Raw genomic sequence first — 25943 nt, forward strand, 5'->3', positions numbered from 1 at the left:
TGAACATTCATGTTAATACTAGACTCCGTAGCCACCCAGAGGTAAAGAGGGAGGAAAATACCAAACAGGCTAAGGAAAAAAAATGGCTCAAAAGCTTCCCGCCCTTCTTCTGAGATGCAATTAACTCATTGTTGGCCAGTTGTACTGTTATGATCTGGTGGCCTAGGAGCAGCATGAGACGGACTCTGGAGAAGGTGGTCCCTGTACTGACAGAAACCCTGAACCTAGCAGCGCAACTAGAAGTAGCCGTGGGGGGTACCTAACACTCCCTAGACCCCTCGGCACAGCCTAAGATCTAACTACCCCTAAAGACAGAAACAGGAAACCTATCTTGCCTCAGAGATAATCCCCAAAGGATAGATAACCCCCCACAAATATTGACTGTGAGAGGAGAGGGAAATAACATATGCAGATATGAAATCAGATTTTAGCATAAGAGGCCATACTAGCTAAAAAGAAAGAATAGAACAGAGTACTATGCGGTCAGTATAAAAACACTAGAAAATATCCACCGCAGAAAATACGGATCACCACATCTGACTAAAGACATGGGTGGTATATCCGCATCTCCAGAGAAATAGCTAGGCTGCAAAAAATCCTTCACAGACTAAGCAGGACAAGACAAAAACATGAAAAAGCACAGAACTGTAAGGTCCACTGCAGGTGGACAGCAAAAACAAAGCCAGGACTTATCTTTGTAGAAAAGCACAGCAAACTGGAGAGACCAGCAGGGAAGTGAATCCTTCCAGAACAATGGACAACTGGCACAGACTAAAGGATCCTGCAAAGCTATATACCCCAGTCAGTTTTGCAATTAGTAAATACACCTGTCCACTCCTGCAGTCCAGGCACAACTGCATTACCCTCTACAACCACCGGAGGGAGCCCAAAAGCTGAATTCACAACACAATACATATATATAGACATACAGTACATTACACATAGAGTACATACTCACCATTACTTGTCACTTTGTTCCCCGAAGCCAGTGTCATCTGTAAAAATGTTAAAATAACAAACAACCAATATGCTCCCTGATCTGCAGAAATCCACGAGTGTCCCATGACGATCTCCCGTGGAGAACGGCAGCATCAGCTGATGTGACCGCTCTACAGGGGCTCCAGGAACACAATGACGGGAGATAGGTATCCTTCCACACTGTATTCCTCCGCCGCTGTAAAAAAAATAGTCCCTAGTCTCACTTTTGGCATTGCTGTGTGAGAAATTTTCCCACGCAGAAATTGCCATAAAATGAGACTTTGAACTATAGTAACCTCAGTGATCCACTTCAGGAGCCATTGTCTCTTGTCAGTGTGTCACCGAGGGTCCTATAGAGCAGTGACATAACGCGATGTCAATGTTCTATAGGGGAGATCGTCGTGGGACACTCATTATTAATTGGACTACGGAGAGCAGATAGTATACGGTTTATTATTTTATGTTTTTTCCAGGCGCTGAAATATGGTAAATATGGTTAAATGAATGGTATTAAAATACTTTTTTCCTAATGTGTGTGTGTTTTATTAACCCTTTATTACTATTGGATTAATAATGGATAGGCGTCTTATTGACGCATCTCCGTTATTAACCCGGCTTAATGTCACCTTACAATAGCGAGGTGACATTAACCACTTATTACCCCATATCCGACCGCTACACAGGAGTGGGAGGAGAGGGGCTAAGTGCCGGAATTGGCTCATCTTACAGATGTGCCATTTCTGGGGCGGCTGCGCACTGGGCGCATCCGCTGCCCATTCTGAAGTCCGGGGAGGATGGGGCAGAGTTTCGAACGTACATGCGTGGTAGAAAATGGCAGACGCGACGGACAAAAAAACGTTCACTTGAATGTTTTTTCGTGCCGACGGTCCGCCAAAACACGACGGATCCTTTGCACAACGGACTGCATTGTCCATGCACTGAGGCAATCAGTCAGTAGAAAGGTGCAGAAGAAATATAAGCCAGCTCACCCGTGATGCATAAACCAAACTTCAGGAGCACGGACCCGCTGTGTCTAGGCGTATAAAGTCCAAAAAAAGAAGAGAATGCCCAGCTTCACTAAATCCGTAAAAAAAGAGTTTTCTTTATTCACAAACTTTAAGCATAGAGGATACAGACTTCAGCACGAACCATATGGGTAAGAATCTCAACGCGTTTCTGGAGACTAAGCTCCAGCTCATGATTAAGGGAGCTTAGTCTCCAGAAACGCGTTGAGATTCTTACCCATATGGTTCGTGCTGAAGTCTGTATCTTCTATGCTTAAAGTTTATGAATAAAGAAAACTCTTTTTTACGGATTCAGTGAAGTAGAGAGGTGCACCTCACACCTGAAGCATGGACCAGTAGACATGGCCAGGGACGTTACGTGTCCATCACGGCGCACTGGGTTAATGTGGTGGATGCAGGGTCCACAAAGGAAAGCCATAGTGGGACAGTTCTGCCTAGCCCACGGTCTAGGAAACAGTTTGCTGTAGGCATTCACCACCCCTCCTCCTCCTCCTCCTCCAGAAGTGAAAGATCGTCCACAGAGCGCAGTCACACGACCACTCCATCCGCAGCTGCCAGTGTTGCACACAAGGTGTCCCATTATGGAACAGGTAGTGGTAAGCGTCAACAGGCTGTGCTACAAATGAATTGTTTGGGCGACAACAGACACACCACGGAAGTACTGGCCGAGTACTTGCAGAAAGAAACTGAGTCATGGCTGGGCAGTGTACATCTTGAGGCAGGCAAGGTAGTCAGTGATAACGGAAGGAATTTTATGGCTGCCATAGCCCTTTCAGAACTGAAACACATTCCTTGCCTGGCTCACACCTTGAACCTGGTGGTGCAGTGCTTCCTCATAAATTATCTGGAGTTACCAACCCTGCTCCTGAAGGTGTGAAGTCTTTGCTCGCACATCCGCCGATCGCTCGTACACTCCTGCCGTATGCAGAACCATCAGCGATCGCTGAATCTTCCCCAGCACCGCCTAATAATCGACGTTGCAACAAGGTGGAACTCCACACTGCACATGCTTCAGAGGCTGTGCGAGCAGAGGCGTGCTGTCATTTATTTATGGGAGGATACACATACACGGGCAGGTAGTTGGATTGCAGACATGGAGTTGTCTGGTGTGCAGTGGTCGAAGCTCCAAGACCTCTGTCAAGTCCTTCAGTGTTTTGAGGAATGCACATGGCTGGTAAGTGCAGACGATGGCATCATAAGCATGAGCATGAGCATCCCACTAATGCGTCTGCTGATGCAAAGTTTGATGCACATCAAGGAGCAGGCGTCTGCGGCTGAGGAGGAGGGAAGCCTTGATGACAGTCAGCCATTGTCCGGTCAGGGAACTCTCCTGGATGAGGTGGCGGATGAAGAGGAGGAGGAGGAGGAGGAGGATGATGGGGATGAATATTTATGGGAGGAGGATGCTTCTCAGGGGGCAATAGAAACTGGTGGCATATTCCAAAATATGATAAAATTATAGCTCTCAAAATGTGGTAATGCAATAAAAAGCGTCTTTTAGTGTGTGGCAGCTGCCAATCATAAAATTCCGCTAAAAAACCCACAATAAAAGTAAATCAAACCCCCCTTCATCACCCCCTTAGTTAGGAAAAAATAGAAAAATTTAAAAAATGTATTTATTTCCATTTTCCCATTAGGGTAAGGGCTAGGGTTAGGGTTAGGGCTAGGGTTAGGGCTAGGGTTGGGGCTAGGGTTAGGGTTTGGGTTACATTTAGAGTTTGGATTAGGGTTAGGGGTGTGTCAGGGTTAGGGGTGTGGTTAGGGTTATATTTGGGATTAGGGTTAGGGGTGTGTTGGAGTTAAGGGTGTGGATAGGGTTAGGGTTAGGGGTGTGGTTGGGATTAGGGGTGTGTTTGAGTTAGGGTTTCAGTTAGAATTGGAGGTTTCCACTGTTTAGGCACATCAGGGCTCTCCAAACGCGACATGGCGTCCGATCTCAATTCCAGCCAATTCTGCATTGAAAAAGTAAAACAGTGCTCCTTCCCTTCCGACCTCTCCCATGCGCCCAAACAGGGGTTTACCCCAACATATGGGGTATCAGCGTACTCAGGACAAATTGGACAACAAGTTCTGGGGTCCAATTTTTCTTGTTACCCTTGGGAAAATAAAATTTTGGGGGGCTAAAAGAACATTTTTGTGGGACAAAAATGATTTTTTATTTTCTGCGTTATAAACTGTAGTGAAATACTTGGGGGTTCAAAGTTCTCACAACACATCTAGATAAGTTCCTTGGGGGTCTAGGTTCCAATATGGGGTCACTTGTGGGGGGTTTCTACTGTTTAGGTACATCAGGGGCTCTGCAAATGCAAAGTGACGCCTGCAGACCAATCCATCTAAGTCTGTATTCCAAATGGCGCTCCTTTCCTTCCGAGCTTTGCCATGTGCCCAAACGGTGGTTCCCCCCCACATATGGGGTATCAGCATACTCAGGGCAATTTGGACACCAACTTTTGGGGACCAATTTCTCCTGTTACCCTTGGGAAAATACAAAACTGGGCGTTAAAGTTAATTTTTGTGGAAAATAAATGATTTTTTATTTTCACGGCTCTGCATTATTAACTGTAGTAAATCACTTGGGGGTTCAAAGTTCTCACAACACATTTAGATAAGTTCCTTGGGGGTCTAGTTTCCAATTTGGGGTCACTTGTGGGGGTTTCTACTGTTTAGGTTCATTAGGGGCTCTGCAAATGCAATGTGACGCCTGCAGACCATTCAATCTAAGTCTGCATTCCAAATGGCGCTCCTTCCCTTCTGAGCTCTGCCATGCGCCCAAACAGTGGTTGTCCCCCACATATGGGGTATCAGCGTACTTAGTACAAATTGCACAACAACTTTTGGGGTACAATTTATTCTGTACCATTGAGAAAATAAAAAATTGGGGGAGAAAATTTCATTTTTGTGAAAAAATATTATTTTTTATTTTTACGGCTCTACATTATAAACTTCTGTGAAGCACTTGGTGGGTCAAAGTGCTCACCACACATCTAGATAAGTTCTCTAGGGGGTCTACTTTCCAATATGGTGTCACTTGTGGGGGGTTTCAATGTTTAGGCACATCAGGGGCTCCCCAACGCAACATGGCGTTCCATCTCAATTCCAGCCAATTTTGCATTGAAAAGCCAAACAGCGCTCCTTCCCTTACGAGCTCTGCCATTCACCCAAACAGTGGTTTACCCCCAGATATGGGGTATCTCGGTACTCAGGGGAAATAGTGCAACGAATTTGGAGGTCCATTTTCTCCTGTTACCCTTGGTAAAATAAAATAAATAAAATAAATTGGAGCTGAAGTAAATTTCTTGTGAAAAAAAATTAAATGTTCATTTTTTTAAGCATTCCAAAAATTCCTGTGAAACCTGAAGGGTTAATAAACTTCTTGAATGTGGTTTTGAGCACCTTGAGGGGTGCAGTTTTTATAAGGGTGTCACACTTGGGTATTTTCTATCATATGGACCCCTCAAATGACTTCAAATGTGACGTGGTCCCTAAAAAAAAATGGTGTTGCAAAAATGAGAAATTGCTGGTCAAATTTTAACCTTTATAACTGCCTAACAAAAAACATTTGTTTCCAAAATTGTGCTGATGTAAAGTAAACATGTGGGAAATGTTACTTATTAAGTATTTTGTGTGACATATCTCTGTGATTTAAGGGCATAAAAATTCAAAGTTGGAAAATTGCCAACATTTTTAAAATTTTTGCCAAATTTCCTTTTTTTTCACAAACAAACGCAGGTAGTATCAAAGAAATTTTACCACTGTCATGAAGTACAATATGTCTCGAGAAAACACTGTCAGAATCACCAGGATCCGTTGAAGCATTCCAGCATTATAACCTCATAAAAGGACAGTGGTCAGAATTGTAAAAATTGGCCCGGTCATTAACGTGCAAACCACCCTCGGGGCCTAAGGGGTTAAAAAATCTTTTATATTTTTAAAAACTTTTTTTTTTTAACTTTTTGCATGTTTCAATAGTCTCCATGGGAGACTAGCAGCTGCACTACTTTGATCGCCTCTGCTACAGACAGGCGATGATCAGATCTCTTGTGTGTAGGAGAAATGCTCACTTGCTATGAGTGCTGACCACTGCGTGGCACTCATAAGCAATCTGGCAATGACAACCATAGATTTCTGCTAGAGACTAGGGTTGAGCGAAACGGATCGGACAATTTCAAAAATTGCCGACTTTTGGCAAAGTCGGGTTTCGTGAAACCCGACCCGATCCCACTGTGGGATCGGCCATGAGGTCGGCGATCTTCGCGCCAAAGTCACGTTTCGTATGACACTTTAAGCGCCATTTCTCAGCCAACGAAGGAGCACGCAGAGTGTGGGCAGCGTGATGACATAGGTCTCGGTCCCCACCATCTTAGAGAAGGGCATGGCAATGATTGGCTTGCTTTCTGTGGCGTCACAGGGGCTATAAAGGGGCGTGCACGCCGACCACCATCTTACTTCTGCCGATCTTAGCATAGGGAGAGGTTGCTGCAGCTTCATCAGAAGAAGGGATATAGTTAGGGAGGGAAGATTAACCCCGAAACTGCTTGTGCTGTAGCGATTTCCACTGTCCAACATCACCATTTCTTTGCAGAGACAGTGGATTTTTTTTTTTTGGTGCATCAGCGCTGTAGCTTATTAGGCTGTATTTTAAGGCTCCCTGATAGCTGCATTGCTGTTTGTACGCCGCTGTGCAAACCAACTGCTTTTTTAAAAGCAAAAATCCTGTTGCTCCTTTCTGAACAGTTATCTTGTTTATTTGTCCACACTCTTTTGTGTGCAGCAGTCCTTTTTATTGCTGCCATACTTGTCTTTTGATCATTGTAGGGAGATTGAAATAGTACTACAGCCCTTGTATTTTTTGATATATCTGCCAGCCACGTTCTGCCACTAACATTGTGTAGTGTAATACACTGGGTCTGTTTTTTGCAGTATTCTCCCCCCCAAAAAAAGGGAGAGTTAAATTGCCCACAAGTTTCTAATCGTCAGTTCTGTTGGTCGTATATTCTGCCAGCCACGTTATGCTACTTACATTGTGTAGTGTAATACACTGGGCCTGTTTTTTTGCTGCATTCCCCCTCCCAAAAAAGGGAGTTAAATTGCCAACAAGTTTCTATACGTCAGTTCTGTTGGTCACATATCTGGCAGCCACGTTCTGCCACTGACATTGTGTAGTGTAATACACTGGGCCTGTTTTTTGCTGCATTCTTCCCCCCAAAAAAGGGAGTTAAATTGCCAACAAGTTTCTATACGTCAGTTCTGTTGGTTGTATATCTGGCAGCCACATTCTGCCACTGACATTGTGTTGTGTAATACACTGGGCCTGTTTTTTGCTGCATTCTCCCCCCCCCCAAAAAAGGGAGAGTTAAATTGCCAAAAAGTTTCTATACGTCAGTTCTGTTGGTTGTATATCTGGCAGCCACGTTCTGCCACTTACATTGTGTAGTGTAATACACTGGTCCTGTTTGTTGCTGCATTCTCCCCCCCAAAAAAGGGAGTTAAATTGCCAACAAATTTCTATACGCCAGTTCTGTTGGTCGTATATCTGCCAGCCACGTTGTGCCACTGACATTGTGTAGTGTAATACACTGGGCCTGTTTTTTGCTGCATTCTCCCCCCCAAAATGGAGTTCAATTGCCAACAAGTTTCTATACGTCAGTTCTGTTGGTCGTACATCTTGCAGCCACGTTCTGCCACTGACATTGTGTAGTGTAATACACTGGGCCTGTTTTTTGCTGCATTCTCCCCCCCAAAAAAGGGAGTTAAATTGCCAACAAGTTTCTATACGCCAGTTCTGTTGGTCGTATATCTGCCAGCCACGTTGTGCCACTTACATTGTGTAGTGTAATACACTGGGCCTGCTTTTTGCTGCATTCTCCCCCCCAAAATGGAGTTCAATTGCCAACAAGTTTCTATACGTCAGTTCTGTTGGTCGTACATCTGGCAGCCACGTTCTGCCACTGACATTGTGTAGTGTAATACACTGGGCCTGTTTTTTGCTGCATTCTCCCCCCCAAAAAAGGGAGTTAAATTGCCAACAAGTTTCTATATGCCAGTTCTGTTGGTCGTATATCTGCCAGCCACGTTGTGCCACTTACATTGTGTAGTGTAATACACTGGGCCTGTTTTTGGCTGCATTCTTCCCCCCAAAAAAGGGAGAGTTAAATTGCCCACAAGTTTCTATACGTCAGTTCTGTTGGTCGTATATCTGCCAGCCACGTTGTGCCACTTACATTGTGTAGTGTAATACACTGGGCCTGTTTTTGCTGCATTCTCCCTCCAAAAAAGGGAGTTAAATTGCCCACAAGTTTCTATACGTCAGTTCTGTTGGTCGTATATCTGGCCGCCACGTTCTGCCACTGACATTGTGTAGTGTAATACACAGGGCCTGTTTTTGGCTGCATTCTCCCCCCCAAAAAAGGGAGAGTTACATTACCAACAAGTTTCTATACATCAGTTCTGTTGGTCGTATATCTGGCAGCCACGTTCTGCCACTGACATTGTGTAGTGTAATACACTGGGCCTGTATTTGGCTGTATTCTCCCCCCAAAAAAGGGAGAGTTAAATTGCCAACAAATGCAAGAAATGCTCCATGACCTTTAGCAGAGGGAAGAATGTTCAAAATTTAAATACAACGTGCATGCGTAGACATTTAACCAGCAGGCACTTGGAAACATGGACTAACTACTAAACTTCCCGTACCGTTGGTGCACCTGCTCATATTGATGCTAGTCAGCAACGCAACATTGCTTCCCTCACTGGAAGCCCACCAGTTATGACACCACCAGTAGCAAATGTGGAGGTATTGTCGCAAGGTAAAAGCAGTCAGGGAATCACAAGGTTCTTGGTTGGAAACACTGTAGGTAGGCCCACTTCAAGAATACCATCACCAAGCCTCTCTCAATCTGCCATGTCCACCACCACCCCAGCTAGTTCCACCATATGCAGCTCTCCAGTCCAGCTCAGCCTACAAGAGACTCTCGATAGGAAAATAAAGTACTCTTCCTCTCATCCGCGTACACAGGGTTTGAACGGCTACATTGCTCGACTAATCTCGTTAGAGATTTTGCCCTACCGGTTGGTTGAAAGCAAAGCTTTCAAAGCTCTTATGGCCTACACAGTACCACGCTATGACCTACCCAGTCAACACTTCTTTGCGAGAAATGCCATCCCAGCCCTCCACCAGCATGTCAGAGACCGTATTGTCCATGCACTCAGGCAAATCAGTCAGTAGAAAGGTGCACCTCACAACAGATGCATGGACCAGTAGGCATGGCCAGGGACGTTACGTTTCTATCACGGCGCACTGGGTTAATGTGGTGGATGCAGGGTCCACAGGGGACAGCCATAGTGGGACAGTTCTGCCTAGCCCACAGTCTAGGAAACAGTTGGCTGTAGGCGTTCCCCCCTCCTCCTCCTCCTCCTCCAGAAGCGAAAGCTCGTCCACAGAGCGCAGTCGCACGACCACTCCATCCGCTGCTGCCAGTGTTGCACCCGAGGTGTCCCATTAGCGAACAGCTTGTGGTAAGCATCAGCAGGCTGTGCTGCAGATGAAGTGTTTGGGCGACAACAGACACACCACGGAAGTACTGGCCGAGTACTTGCAGAAAGAAACTGAGTCATGGCTGGGCAGTGTACATCTTGAGGCAGGCAAGGTAGTCAGTGATAACAGAAGGAATTTTATGGCTGCCATAGCCCTTTCAGAATTGAAACACATACCTTGCCTGGCTCACACCTTGAACCTGGTGGTGCAGTGCTTCCACAAAAATTACCCTGATTTACCAGCCCTGCTTCTGAAGGTGTGCAGACTTTGCTCGCACATCCGCCGGTCACCCGTACACTCCAGCCGTATGCTGAACCATCAGCGATCGCTGAATCTTCCCCAGCACCACCTAATAATCGATGTGGCAACAAGGTGGAACTGCACACTGCACATGCTTCAGAGGCTGTGCGAACAGAGGAGTGCTGTCATGTATTTGTGGGAGGATACACATACACGGGCAGGCAGTTTGATGGCAGACATGGAGTTATCTGGTGTGCAGTGGTCGAAGCTCCAAGACCTCTGTCAAGTCCTTCAGTTTTTTGAGGAATGCACACGGCTGGTCAGTGCAGATGACGCCATCATAAGCATGAGTATCCCACTAATGCGTCTGCTGATGCAAAGTTTGATGCATATCAAGGAGCAGGCGTCTGCGGCCGAGGAGGAGGGAAGCCTTGTTGACAGTCAGGCATTGTCTGCTCAGGGAAGCCTCCGGGATGAGGTGGCGGATGAAGAGGAGGAGGAGGATGATGATGGGGATGAATATCTATGGGAGGAGGATGCTTCTCAGGGGGCAATAGAAACTGGTGGCATTGCAAGGTCAGATACAGGGTTTTTGCGGGTCACAAGTGATGTAGATTTTCAAGAAAGTGCTCCTCAACCCAGCACAAGCAGTGAATTGACACCTTGAACTTTGGCCCACATGGCAGAGTATGCCTTGCATATCCTAAAACGGGACCCCTGCATTATCAAAATTATGACCGATGACGATTACTGGTTGGCCTGCCTCCTGGATCCACGATACAAAGGCAAATTACAAAATATCATGCCACATGAGAACCTTGAGCAAATATTGGCTACCAAACAAGCAACTCTTGTAGACCGTTTGGTTCAGGCATTCCCAGCACACAGCGGCAAAGATGGTTCTCACACGAGCTGTAGGGGGCAATATGGCAGAGGTGTTAGAGGTGCACAAAGCCAAAGTGGTTTTGGACAGAGGGGTTTTATGACAAGGCTGTGGAGTGATTTCGCAGACACGACAGGTACTGCTGCATCGATTCAAAGTGACAGGAGACAGCATTTGTCCAGTATGGTTACCAACTATTTTTCCGCCATTATCGATGTTCTCCCTCACAGGTCATTCCCCTTTGATTACTGGGCATCTAAACTAGACACCTGGCCCGAATTGGCAGAATATGCATTACAGGAGCTTGCTTGCCCAGCTGCTAGTGTGCTATCAGAAAGAGTCTTCAGTGCTGCTGGTTCAATACTGACCGAAAAAAGGACACATCTGGCTTCCCTAAATGTTGATGATCTAACCTTCATTAAAATGAACCAATCATGGATTTCAAATTATTTTGCACCACCTTCCCCTGCTGACACGTAGCTTGCCTGAAAAATGTCTTGCTTTTGGCCTCCTCTTACTGACTTCTCCAATTCCTCCATTTGCAGCTGCTGAATGTCTACCATAGGCCATTTTTATACCTCCCTAAATGGGCTGACTCCGCCCACAGGCCCGTGGTCACCATCTGGCGCAAGCCCCAGTGCATGTGCCATTTGCCAAGACAGGTGGGTGTGCCCATTCTTGGGCTACGGCACTGGCACGGGGTCCCTCATAGTACAATGAAGTGTCTCTGATGGTGGTTGTGCACAACCAATGTCAGACACACTATCGTAATATGAGGGGCCCTGTACCAGTACCGCCGCCCATGAGAGAGTGTTCCCCCCAGCTCGAATTGTGCTCTACCACTTGCAAAACTTACCTCTCCCTGCCCCACCACTGTGTAGTCTGTGCTGTTAAATCCTTAAATGGCACTGCCAATACAAATTTGTTGCAATGATAGATGATAAATATACAGGGGCCCTGGCCTCCATTTAGACCCCTTAATGCTTTGTGCCAACTACCACTGTCTGCAACTATGCAGAGGAGCCTACCCCTGTACCTTGCTATGCCACCAGTTTATTTATAACCAATTCATTGGCTGACATTTAGACAACTTTAGTATTTTGGCCTACTAACTGTGTCACCCACTTATAACAGTTGTCCTCCGCTGAACAAACCTTTGCCACCTGTGTACTCCTGTTACCAATTGTGAACTGCATGTAGCCTACTTACTTACTTGTGCCTAGTAACTGTGTCAGCCTCTCATAACAGTTGTCCTCCCACGCTGAACCAAGGTAGGCCGCCTGGTTAGTCCTGCTAGCAGTTTCGAACTGCATTTAGCCACCTTTTTTTATTTTCGGCATCTGTCTGTCTGTCTGATCCACACATTACAACTGTCCCCCCCTGAAACAAGCTAGGCCGCCTGGTTAGTCCTGCTAGCAGTTTTGAACTGCATTTAGCCCCTTTTTTTTATTTTCGGCCTCTGTCTGTCTGTCTGATCCACACATTACAACTTTCCCCCCCTGAAACAAGCTAGGCCGCCTGGTTAGTCCTGCTAGCAGTTTTGAACTGCATTTAGAAAACTTTTTTTATTTTCGGCCTCTGTCTCTCTGTCTGTCTGATCCACACATTACAACTGTCCCCCCCTGAAACAAGCTAGGCCGCCTGGTTAGTCCTGCTAGCAGTTTGGAAGTGCATTTAGCCACCTTTTTTTTAATTTTCAGCCTCTGTCTGTTTGTCTGATCCACACATTACAACTCTCCCCCCCTGAAACAAGCTAGGCCGCCTGGTTAGACATGCTAGCAATTTTGAACTGCATTTAGCCACCTTTTTTTATTTTCGGCATCTGTCTGTCTGTCTGTCTGATCCACACATTACAACTGTCCCCGCCTGAAACAAGCTAGGCCGCCTGGTTAGTCCTGCTAGCAGTTTTGAACTGCATTTAGCCACCTTTTTTATTTTTGGCCTCTGTCTGTCTGTCTGTCTGATCCACTCATTACAACTGTCCCCCTCTGAAACAAGCTAGGCCGCCTGGTTAGTCCTGCTAGCAGTTTTGAACTGCATTTAGCCACCTTTTTTATTTTAGGCCTCTGTCCGTCTGTCTGTCTGCGCCACACAGTACAACTGTCCTCCGCTGAAGAAAGTTGAGCCTCAATTTTCATCCGGTGTCAGATATTAAACTGCATTTGGCCTACTTCTTTGGTTGGGCCTACAAATGGTGTGTGCCACTGCTTGGTTTTCTCCACTGACTAAAGCTGAGCCTCAAATTTCATCCGGTGTCAGATATTAGACTGCATTTGGCCTACTTCTTTGGTTGGGCCTACAAATGGTGTGTGCCGCTGCTTGGTGTTCTCCACTGACTAAAGCTGAGCCTCAATTTTCATCCGGTGTCAGATATTAAACTGCATTTGGCCAACTTCTTTGGTTGGGCCTACAAATGGTGTGCGCCGCTGCTTGGTGTTCTCCACTGACTAAAGCTGAGCCTCAATTTTCATCCAGTGTCAGATATTAAACTGCATTTGGCCTACTTGTTTGTTTGGGCCTACTACCGGTGTCTGCCGCTGCTTGTTGTCCTCCACTGAACAAAGCTGAGCTTCAATTTTCAGGTTTTCAGCCTATAGACAGTATTAAACTGCATTTGGCCTACTTGTTTGTTTGGGCCTACTAACGGTGTCTGCCGCTGCTTGTTGTCCTCCACTGAACAAAGCTGAGCTTCAATTTTCAGGCTTTCAGCCTATAGAAAGTATTAAACTGCATTTGGCCTACTTGTTTGGTTGGGCCTACTAACGGTGTCTGCTGCTCCATGCTTTGCTCCTCCACTGAACAAAGCTGAGCTTCAATTTTGAGGCTTTCAGCCTATAGAAAATATTAAACTGCATTTGGCCTACTTGTTTGGTTGGGCCTACTAACGGTGTCTGCCACTCCTTGCTTTTCACCTCAACTGAACAAAGCTGAGCTTCAATTTTGAGGCTTTCAGCCTATAGAAAGTATTAAACTGCATTTGGCCTACTTGTTTGGTTGGGCCAACTAACGGTGTCTGCCGCTCCTTGTTTTCTCCTCCACTGAACAAAGCTGAGCTTCAATTTTCAGGCATTTAGCCAATAGAAAGTATTAAACTGCATTTTGCCCACTTGTTTGGTTGGGCCTGCTAACGGTGTCTGCCGCTGCTTGTTGTTCTCCTCCACTGAACAAAGCTGAGCTTCAATTTTCAGGCTTTCAGCCTATAGAAAGTATTAAACTGCATTTGGCCTACTTATTTGGTTGGGCCTACTAACGGTGTCTGCCGCTCCTTGCTTTTGTCCTCCACTGAACAAAGCTGAGCTTCAATTTTGAGGCTTTCAGCCTATGGAAAGTATTAAACTGCATTTGGCCTACTTGTTTGGTTGGGCCTACTAACGGTGTCTGCCGCTGCTTGTTGTTCTCCTCCACTGAACAAAGCTGAGCTTCAATTTTCAGGCTTTCAGCCTATAGAAAGTATTAAACTGCATTTGGCCTACTTGTTTGTTTGGGCCTACTAATGGTGTCTGCCGCTGCTTGTTGTTCTCCTCCACTGAACAAAGCTGAGCTTCAATTATCAGGCTTTCAGCCTATAGAAAGTATTAAACTGCATTTGGCCTACTTGTTTGGTTGGGCCTACTAACGGTGACTGCTGCTGCTTCTTGTTCTCCTCCACTGAACAAAGCAGTGCCGCCTGTTTACTCCTGTTACCAATTTTGAACAGCATTTAGCCTACTTTTTTATTTTAGGCCTACTAACTCTGTCTGCGCCACTCAGTACAGTTGTCCCCCTCCACTGAACAAACCAATGCCGCCTGTGTACTCCTGTTACCAATTTTGAACTGCATTTGGCCTACTTTATTATTTGGGCCTATATCTGTGTTTCCTCCTCATCCTGCCCATTGCCCAGTCACTGCTAGATGAGTCTGCTCTGCTGCTACATTGACCCAGACCACTACATTCCCCTTGCACTCTACACAGCCAGAATCTGACCCTGCTGAAAGTCAGGTTCCCCTTCTCGCATACTACACCACCTTACACAGGGACAAAGAGGAAGGTGCAGATGAAAGTGCAGGTTCCTTCATCAGGTGATGGGGGCATACTCGTTGGCGACGTCACTGGCACAAGGCCCCTCATAGTACGCAAAAAGTGTATCTGTCGGTGGGAGGCGCCCCACCATCAAACACACCGCCGTACTTTGAGGGGCCCTGTGCCAATGCGAATGAGTAGCCCCCCCCTGCTTGCTCAGGATCACAGCACTTGCAAAGTTGAAATACTTACTTCTCCCTGCTCCACCGCCGTGACGTAGTCCGCGTTTCCTGGGCCCACGAAAAACTTGAGCCAGCCCTACCCCTCCCACATCTTTAGCCAAATGACCCCCAATTATCAATGCCTAACTATTATTATAAAGTAAATTAAGATTGACAAGCTTAAAAAATAAGAATGGATGTTTTTGGCATTAAAACGGGCACTGTAGGTGTTTTCCTGTCCTCCACTCACTGTCGACTTTGCTTCCCCATTGACTTGCATTGGGTTTCGTGTTTCGGTCGGCCCCCGACTTTTCGAAATAATCGGCCGATTTCACCCGACCCGACTGTTGACAAGTCAGGTTTTGCGAAACCCGACTCGATCCTAAAAAAGTAAAAGTCGCTCAACTCTACTAGAGACCTCTGGTTGTCATGCCAACCCATCAGTGACCAGTGATCATGTGACGGGGTCACCGATGGGCAAAATTAGTGATATGCTTCTGGTAAGCATAAGTTAAATGCTGCTCAGAATTCGACAGCGGCATTTAACTAGTTAACAGCCGCACGTGGATCGCGATTCCACCCACAGCTATTGCGAGCACATGTCAGCTGTATTAATCAGCTGACATGTGTACAGAAAGGTGCGGGCTCTGGCCGAGTCTGACATCTGCATTCTATTATGCCTGATGGAAGGGGTTAAAACTTTGTATGAACTAACATTTGGTCTGTTGAAAAGATCTTTTTTTTAATGATCTCTAAGTAATATGTTATGCTATGGCTATAAAAAAAAACACTATAAAAAGTCTAGTATATGCCAAACGAGTGGCGATCTAGCATATGCTGGGTTGGTATTGTGTAGATATGGCATTGGTTTTATTAGATTCAGAGTGAAAGGCTGTCGTATGTCTGTATATTACTATAAAGTGGCAAACATCAAAGGATGTATATAACTTCACCATTAGAAAACAAGAGAACAAAAAGCAGCACAAAAATACATGTGGGTTGCAAAGGCTTCCCAGGTACGTACAGTTGTGCTCAAAAGTTTACATACAGAAATTTTGCTTTCTTAGCCTTTTTTTCAGAGAATATGAATGATAACATCAAAACTATTTCTCCACTCATGGTTAATGGTTGGGTGAAGCCATTTATTGTCAAACTACTGTGTTTTCTCTTTTTAAATCATAATGACAACTCAAAACATCCAAATGACCCTGATGAAAAGTTTACATACTCTTGTGATTTTGGCCTGATAACATGCAAGCAACTGACATTTCTGGATTGTGAGTCATGGGGAAGGCAAAAGAATTCTCAATGGATCTACGGGAAAAGGTAGTTGAACTGTATAAAACAGGAAAGGAGTACAAAAAAGATATCCAAGGAATTGATAATGCCAGTCAGCAGCGTTCAAACTGTGATTAACAAATGGAAAAATCACGGTCAGGCAGATCAACAAAAATGTCATCCACTACTGCCAGGAAGATTGTTCGGGATGCAAAGAAAACCCAAAAATAACATCAACTGAAATACAGGACTCTCTGAAAACTAGCGACATGGCTGTTTCAAGATGAACAATAAGGAGGCACTTGAAAAAAAATGGGCTGCATGGTCGAGTCACCAGAAGAAAGCCAATACTGTGCAAATGTCAGAAAGTATCTTGCATATAATATACAAAACAGCACAGAGACAAGCCTCAAAACCTCTGGAACAAGTTAATTTGGAGTGATAAATGTTACAGAGGACTATGATAAAAGGAACACCATTCCTACCGTAAAGCACGTGGGTGGATCGCTGATGTTTTGGGGATGTGTGAGCTACAAAGGCACAGGAAACTTGGTCAAAGTTGAAGGAAAGATTAATGCAGCACATTTTCTGCAAACACTGAAGGCAAATTTGCACTCATCTGCCGGATGCTGCACATGGGACATACTTGGACATTCCAACATGACAACAATCCAAAACACATGGCCAAGTCGACCTGTCATTGGCTACAGCAGAATAAAGTGAAGGTTCTGGAGTGGCCATCTCAGTCTACTGACCTCAATATCATTGAGCCACTCTGGGAGATCTCAAGCAGACAGTTCATGCTAGACAGCCCAGGAATTTACAGAACTGGAGGCTTTTTGTCAAGAAGAGTGGGCAGCTTTACCATCTGAGAAAATAAAGAACCTCATCCACAACAACCACAAAAGACTTCAAGCTGTTGTTGATGTTAGAGGGGGCAATACACAGTATTAAGAAATAGGGTATGTAAACTTTTGATCAAGGGTCTTTGGACGTTTTGGGTTGTCATTATGATTTAAAAGCAGAAAACACAGTAGTTAGACGATAAATGGCTACACCCAACCACTAACCATTAGTGGAGAAAAAAGTTTTGGTGTTATCATTCATATTCACTGAAAAAAGGCAAAGAAAGCAAAAATTCTGCCGGGGTATGCAAACTTTTGAACACAACTGTACCAAACCTAGTAAATATATCCCCCCAAAAATGAAAGCAGAACACCGTTATTGGGTCAAATCACATGCGATTTAATTGCCCATATGGCGACGTTTCAGTCAAGGAATGTGGACCTTTCTCAAGCAACTTCACCTTTAGCCACATTAAAAATACCATGAAGGAAAATAAAGGCAACATGGATATTTCGGCATCTTATTGTATTGTACCGTTTCACTTAAGGATAACACTGGCAGATTACTTAAACATGAACAAGAAACTTTAAATGAGGTATGAAGGAGTAGAAGGAATGTTGGATTGAAAGAAAAACACAATTTATGGTTGCCCTAAATATAAAAATTTAATATATAAGGGCCATGTGTAGCCAACGTACCTTGCCACATCCTGCTGCTACTCTTCCATCTATCCCATTCTATGCTTTTCAAAATGGTTGCTTTTTTCCCAGACTTCAGTATGGAGAGTGTGGTCAGAAAATGAAAACACAACTCCTCCACTGCACTCTGGTAGGACCAGCCCCAAATATGTTGGCACTAGTTCTATTAGAGGACCCTGGAGGTAGAGCTGGTTCTATCAGAGGTCATTGGTTTGCAAAGACAGCCCTGTCAGAGGGCAATGGAGGTGTAGCAGGCCCTATTAGGGTTCAGAGGAGACAGAGTTAATCCTATCAGAAGGCGCTGAAGATTGAGCTGTTATTAACAAGGATCAGTGAAAGAAAAGCTAGGCCTATCAGAGCATAATGGCTGTAGAGATTGTTCTAACAATGGTCAATTGAGATGCAGCTGGTGTTATCAGAGGGCGGTGTAGGGTAAGCACAAGTCCTAGACTTCTCACATTCTCCATACTGATGCCAATTTTATGAAGAGAATTGAACTCCAGAATATTTGAATGGAGGCAGAATCCACCATGAGGTATTATGTCCCATATATAAGGTTCAAGGGTAGTTACAGAGACTACCAACTTCCCCTACCAATGCATTGTGCCTCAGAGTACAGTGCATATGACAAACCTACGAGATAGAGGGCACCATCTAAAGTTTTCCTGTACGCTCAACCCGCTGCATGTCAAAAGCAAATATGGCAAACAAGGAAAGAAACATGCATAAACGCAGGGAGCGTCAAATATAACAACATTTTATTAAGTAACAAGTCTTGACTATTACCCCTGATGAAGTCACTTATGTGACGACACGCGTTGGGTGGGCCGCATGGGGGCTGTTTCCCTACCTACCTTTCTCTCCTCAGCGCTTTGATCATCTATGGGCATGTCCATTGGGAGCCGGTTTTGGTAATATGTTCTCTGGTCTATCTGTCTTATTTGTGGCTATTATGTCGATTTGGCTATATGCCATTAAAATATAGGGTTTGAAAGACTAAAATATATAGGTACTGTTGTACTCTGTGATTTATATTAGATATCACTATATCAGTGGACTTACCAGTTTAGGATATTATCTGACCTTTGAGGGGAAAGTTTGGGGGATCTCCTCCCATGTGGATTATTTTCTTGGGTAATTTTTCTATGTCTGTTTTTAAATGTTTTTAATATTTGCATAGTGTGTGGTCCAAGGACTTGTTACTTAATAAAATGTTGTTATATTTGATGCTCCCTGCGTTTATGCATGTTTCTTTTCTTGTTTGTCAGAGTACAGTGCATATAACAATTGAGAAAGTTTTGATTCTTGATGGGCTTACATGTGGAGAATATGGTAATTAACAGAAAAGTTTAGATTCACTTTCTTGGTTTACTAATGTTTCAGATCTTGTGCAGCAAACTCATGAGCATGACTTGCTGAAAGGCTACATTAGGCACATTACAAGTCTCTGATATATTCTATTCAGCATTTTCAAGCCTTTGCTAGAATATTTTCCATTAAAGCATTATCCCTTTTTCCTCCCCATTTACCGTAGTTATACACCTGTATTCTTTGCCTCTGGCATCTCATGTTAAAATTAGATAAGCTTTCCAAGTAACTTTGAGAAATTCATTTTTCTACAGGAAGAGTACCTTAAAGAGAGTAAAAATAACCATACTTGTGAAACAGAGGCTAAGCGAAATCCTTGTTATGTCAAAGTGCTGGAATACAGTGCAGATATATTCACTCCCATACAAGAGAAGATTAAACTGTGACATTGCAAAGTGCAGAATGTTCAATAGTGGTAACTTCATTGAACAATTAGTGGAATTATATACTTAACAAAAAAGTGTGACACAACTGAAAATATGTCTTATATTCTAGGTTCTTCAAAGTAGCCACCCTTTGCTTTGATGACTGCTTTGCACACTTGCAATTCTCTTGATGAACTTCAAGAGGTAGTCACCGGGAATGGTCTTCCAACAATCTTCAAGGAGTTCCCAGAGATGCTTAGCACTTGTTGGCCCTTTTGCCTTGACTCTGCAGTCCAGCTCACCCCAAACCATCTCGATTGGGTTCAGGTCTGGTGACTGTGGAGGCCAGGTCATCTGGCGTAGCACCCCATCACTCTCCTTCTTGGTCAAATAGCCCTTACACAGCCTGGAGGTGTGTTTGGGGTCACTGTCCTGTTGAAAAATAAATGATGGTTCAACTAAAAGCAAATTGGATGGAATAACATGCTGCTGCAAGATGCTGTGGTAGCCATGGTGGTTCAGTATGCCTTCAATTTTGAATAAATCCCCAACAGTGTCACCAACAAAGCACCCCCACACCATCACACCTCCTCCTCCATGCTTCACGGTGGAAACCAGGCATGTTGAGTCCATGCGTTCACCTTTTCTGTGTCGCACAAAGACACGGTGGTTGGAACCAAAGATCTCAAATTTTGACTCATCAGACCAAAGCACAGATTTCCACTGGTCTAACGTCCATTCTTTGTGTTCTTTAGCCCAAACAAGTCTCTTCTGCTTGTTGCCTGTCCTTAGCAGTGGTTTCCTAGCAGCTATTTTACCATGAAGGCCTGCTGCACAAAGTTTCTTCTTAACAGTTGTTGTAGAGATGTGTCTGCTGCTAGAACTCTTTGTGGCATTGACCTGGTCTCTAATCTGAGCTGCTGTTAACCTGCGATTTCTGAGGCTGGTGACTCGGATAGACTTATCCTCAGAAGCAGAGGTGACTCTTGGTCTTCCTTTCCTGGGGCGGTCCTCATGTGAGCCAGTTTCTTTGTAGCGCTTGATGGTTTTTGCAACTGCACTTGGGGACACTTTCAAAGTTTTACCAATTTTTCGGACTGACTGACCATCATTTCTTAAAGTAAAGATGGCCACTCATTTTTCTTTACTTAGCTGCTTTTTTCTTGCCATAATACAAATTCTAACAGTCTATTCAGTAGGACTATCAGCTGTGTATCCACCAGACTTTTGCACAACATAACTGATGGTCTCAACCCCATTTATAAGGCAAGAAATCCCACTTATTAAAACCTGACAGGACACACCTGTGAAGTGAAAACCATTTCCGGTGACTACCTCTTGAAGCTCATCAAGAGAATGCCAAGAGTGTGCAAAGCAGTCATCAAAGCAAAAGGTGGCTACTTTGAAGAACCTAGAATATAAGACATAATTTCAGTTGTTTCACACTTTTTTGTTAAGTATATAATTCCACATGTGTTAATTCACAGTTTTGATGTCTTCAGTGTGAATGTACAATTTTCATAGTCATGAAAATACAGAAAATTTTTTAAATGAGAAGGTGTGTCCAAACTTTTGCTCTGTACTGTATATTACTAAAATATTGGTGATAAAGGAAAGCAATCTAATGGCTTACAGAGTTCGGCAGTTGTTTTTCCTGTACTATTTTAGCAAATATATGTTGAGACTATGTTCAACATTAACCCCTAGGAGGACATTATTGAGGGCACTTTACCCGAATGCAACAAAGTGTTTGATAAAAGTCATGGTTGTTGTTTGCTGTAAATCAGTCCAGTAAGAGGATTATTAATCGAGAAACATTGAGGAATTTTCATGAAAAAGGCATTTCCTCTGTTCCTGACAGACAGTAAACTACAATAGGGAACATTTCTGTAACTTTTTCTTGTACCAGTATGAGAATCGAAACAGAAGAGACCATCTCAGTCAGAACTGCACAAGCAATGCTGTTCTTCTGAAAGTCAAGGCGCTACTGCTCGTAACCGTAAATATCGAGCAGCTTGTCATTGTCACACACAGAATGGTCTTGTGCCATCAAGCGCCAGGGAGATATGAGAATAAAGGTTTATTTAACAAATAACAATACAAAGAAGTAGAAGAAACATATTAGATACCTATCTACAATGTGAATGTCTTTGAAAATCCAACATTTATACATAAAAAGATTTCATACAAAGCACAGGCATAACTTCAAGTACATAAAATAGCTTAAAAAAAATACTGATTTTTTTGTATATTTAAATTACTCCTACCACATATTACATGATAACCTGTGACAAATACATAAACAGGATATATAAGTTAACTTCACTACAATGGTTATTATGAACAGATATAAAATCATATCTGTTACTTACCATCCCTGTACCAATCTCCCCAATCTGATTCTAACATTAATAATGTTACCTTTAATTCATATACGTAAGTACTTTACCTACACAGGAATACTATCCGGTATACAAAATTTTTCAAAACGGAAACGCATAAGAAACATTGATATTTTTTGATAATAGTCCATTTATTCCTCTGGGATGGTTATCACTGTGATTGTTAGTTCATAGTTTACTATTATAAGGTGGTGTATAAAGCTTCCCAATACAAAACGGGCACCAATGCCGACCCCCTCTAACATGCAGAAAGGCCCCGTCATACGTCAGGGCCCGCGTGATAACCACAGACCCATCTATTGCATGGAACTAAAATCCTGACCTTTTTTTCTTAAATGTATGCAAATAACATAAAAAAGTACAAAATTCATATAAACAAGTAAAATACAACACATGTACCTGTATTGGTCTTTGTTATTACTGTTTTTTTTTTCTGTTAAAACTACATATACTTTAAAGGCATGGAAACCGTAATACCCTTATTTGTATAATAAAAAATAAAAATAATAATAATACATTATTAACTGAATCATTTCTGCTAAAGAGAAGAGCATTATGAAACAATGGGATTCTCTCCAGCTTCCTTGCACCAGTTGACAGGATTTTTATAACAGATCATCATAAATGACAGCATAGGATTTGTCAATGAGATCTTTACTATCTGATATGACAAGAGAGATTTCACTTTTCTGCGCTTTCCTTTCGCCATGCAGCAGGAGCAATTCAGGTAATAAGAATCTATTAGTAATAGAGATGAGGTAAGCGTTAAGGTATAACTTTTTTTTTTATTTTAAAAATTTTTGATGACTCTTTTGTAGTTTAGAAAAGACCACTTTTTTGCCAAATCTGCACACTGAATTAGAATGTGATAAATGTGGATTTTTGTAAAATTTCAAAAGAATTAAATTCAACTTGACTACATTCACTCACCTCTAATTAGCAAATATGAGACAATGCAACTATCTAAGTTTCAAAGTTTTTATCCTCTTAACATATTACAGTCATATTATATAGCACTGTGTAACACAATTGCTCATTTTGCCTTTCTGCCCAGATAATTGTTCTCTTTTCTCTGCTCTATGTAGAAACAAGAATTCTCTTTGTCACTGCATAAATCATTCTTCTCTTCAATTCCTGACCCAGCTGCTCCCTCCTCCCCCCTGCCAGTGACTGAGACGTCATACAGAAAAAATTGACCTCCTTTTTCTACATAGAGCTTGGAAGGATTCAGCTAGTCTGTTTTTAATTGTAAGATGTCAAGGAGCTACTGGAAAAAAGAAGTATTAACAGGGTAGAAAGGCAAAATAAGCAATTGTAAGTACACAGTGCTATTTAATATGATTGGAATTTATTAAGAAGATATCAACTTTGATGGAGGAGTGCTTCTTTAATATCCATTGGCATTGTGGATCTGTTATGTCACTTTCCTGTTTCATTCAGATTGTGGAATGATGTCTACAATTATGCACAAATGCAACAATAACACAAAAAATGAATGTAAATGCACCTGGTATTTGCAGAGCTGTAATCATGCTGCTTTTATTGCACTATAATTTAATTTTTAGGCTTCGTAATGGAATATAAAAACCAGGAACCAAATTATATAAAGTTTCAATCATTATTTCACTTGTATAAAATGATTAATTTTTTTGATTTTCTCATCTTGAATGACTTAGCGCAGCATGTCTTTTCTTGTAAGTTGCAAAATCTAACACCTGTGTAAGAGCTACACTTTACTAACTAAAAGATACTCCAGCAAGTCAAGGACCATGTATCTTAAGTACTTAGACGTCCTTGGCCAGAAGCAAACAAAATACATGGAAACTGTGCTATTATATCTTGTGCCCTGGCAGTTACCTAGGAAAGCAATTTTTACAGGAATGTATTAAAAGTTTTGTTATATACCGCTGTAAATTTATGTTCAATATAGAATAGAAAAATAGCTGTTTAATATCTGCCTAAGACACTTAATATGAATGCATAGTGATTTAGAAAAATATTTTGTAAAAATGCAATATTAATAAAAGCACAGAATAAAAACACAATCTTCTATCTTAAAATATCTTAAAATAGAATACCCTTAACCCCTTAATGACCGCCAATACGTCTTTTAACTGACCTGAGATACAAGAGAATAGCCTCCCCATACAGATGACAATCCAGCATCTGTCGGCTGTACACTATAGCTGACAACTTGCTGTATCAGCCACGATCAGTATTTGCACCTTCTAAATCTGTTTAACCCCTTAGATGCTGCTGTCAATAGTGACAACATCATTACAAATGGTTAACAGAGTGTAGGGGCTTCTTCTTTATCCCAATTGGTGCCCTCAGATCATGATTTTGTTGTCCTGATGTTTGCGATGGCAATTCATGACCAAATAGCGGCCTTAGAGTCTGACGGCTATAGTAATCTGTTTAAAAGTTAGCAACATTTAGGTGGTAAAAATACACATTTTCATTTCTGTCATGCCACTTTGCATTAATTCCTGTAAAGCACCTGAAGGGTTAATAAACTACCTGACAGCAGTTTTCAATATGTTTAGGGGTGCTGTTTTTAAAATGGCATCACGTTTGGGGGTTTCCCAATATATGGGACCCCTAAAGTCACTTCAAACATGGATAAGTCCCTAAAAAAATAAATGTGGTAAATTTCTTTGAAAAAATGAAAAATTGCTGCTACATTTTTAAACCTCCTAAAATTTTAACAAAATAAAATAACATTTTACAAATGGTGCTGATGTAAAGCAGACATGTGGGAAATGTTATTTATTAATGGTTTGCTGTTGTATGACTATCTGGATTAAAGGGATAATCATTCAAATTTAGAAAATTGCTAATTTTTTAACATTTTTCTCAAATTTTTTATATTTTTTATAAATAAACACAAAAAATGTTGAACTAAATTTACCATTATCATAAAGTATAATGTGTCACGAAAAAACATTCTCAAAATCACTGGGATTTGTTGAAGCGTTGCAGAGTTATTACCACATAAAGTGACACTGGTCAGATTTAAAAAATTTGGCTCGGTCACTAAGGGGTTAAAATTGAAAAATCCGCCTCTACATAAGTGGAGATGTGCAAACTAGAAGTAACCAAAAGGAGACAGAAATGCCTCTGTTCATAATAAGAATACAATTATATGTCTTACAGTATACAGCAGCCTAATGTCACACCTGGTACCATCTGCATACAATTGGCGTGTGCCCAAACGAGTCACTATTGTTTTCTATGCCCTACTGCAGGAGAAGGATCCAGAGAAGGGAGAGAGCGGCTAGGTCTGTGTATTCTACCTCCATGAATCCGAGCATTGCTCTTTTGTGGGCTTGGACCTACAGTAGCATGCTCATTCTTCAGAGAAGAGGTGTCACTGGTACCACCGCCACAAGTTCTGCTAGCATAGGTTGCGTCTTTAGATGCACTCAGCAGTTGTATTCCCTGTTGCATGGCACTCACAAACATTTGCGCAGATTGCTGGTGATGTTGTGACATTAATAATAGATTGGATGCAATTTTTTCTAAAATTGCATTCTGCTGCATTATAAGTTCCGAACTGGATTTCTCTGAAGCCACAATCTGCTTGAGGGACTTACTCATATCCTTCACATGACCATTAAGAACATTCAACTTCCTGGACATAGTCTTGCGGAATTGGCTCTGCTCCGAGTAAATTAGGGCTGTGTGCTCACTGATGTCATTTCTTATCGCTGGTGGTACTTGGTCACTGCTGAACGGAGGCATCATTGGTAGTTCGTTGAATGTCTCATCAGCTATGGGCTTCTGACCGTTTGTGCTATGTTGCTCTTCTTTTGCAGGTTGTATATCTTGTAACATGAAGTAATCATTCGGCTTGATGGATTCAAAGTGGCTTGAAAGCGGAGACATATAAATTTCTGCTTTTTCTTCTTCCGTGTCACTGAATTCTGACTTATCATGAAGAACATCAGTCAACGCCATGCTGGTCGATATTCCTAAATAATAGAATGAGAAAGCGGTTATATTTCAACTTAATGGATTACTTAAGATTATGTTAGTATAAATATTTCAGATGCTAACTTGGATCCTATAGTTTGAAAAGAATTGTATTATTTAGTTTCAGATACT

At 42.6% G+C, this 25943-nt stretch overlaps 1 protein-coding gene across 2 annotated transcripts in view; it reads right to left on the reverse strand.

Moving 5' to 3' along the window:
• Positions 1-22638: 22638 nt before the first annotated feature.
• The window catches only part of SEMA6A (semaphorin 6A), a 339475-nt gene continuing 336170 nt past the window's right edge, over positions 22639-25943 (reverse strand). The window contains exon 19 of one of the 2 annotated variants that reach the window (XM_069753296.1): positions 22639-25810. In XM_069753296.1, the coding sequence (XP_069609397.1) occupies positions 25059-25810 (752 nt within the window). In that variant the 3' untranslated portion in view covers positions 22639-25058. The remainder of the gene's footprint in view (positions 25811-25943) is intronic. The other variant, XM_069753304.1, reaches the window with a different exon arrangement.

The sequence above is a fragment of the Ranitomeya imitator genome, chromosome 1, assembly GCF_032444005.1.
Source record: "Ranitomeya imitator isolate aRanImi1 chromosome 1, aRanImi1.pri, whole genome shotgun sequence".
NCBI classification, from domain to species: Eukaryota; Metazoa; Chordata; class Amphibia; order Anura; family Dendrobatidae; genus Ranitomeya; species Ranitomeya imitator.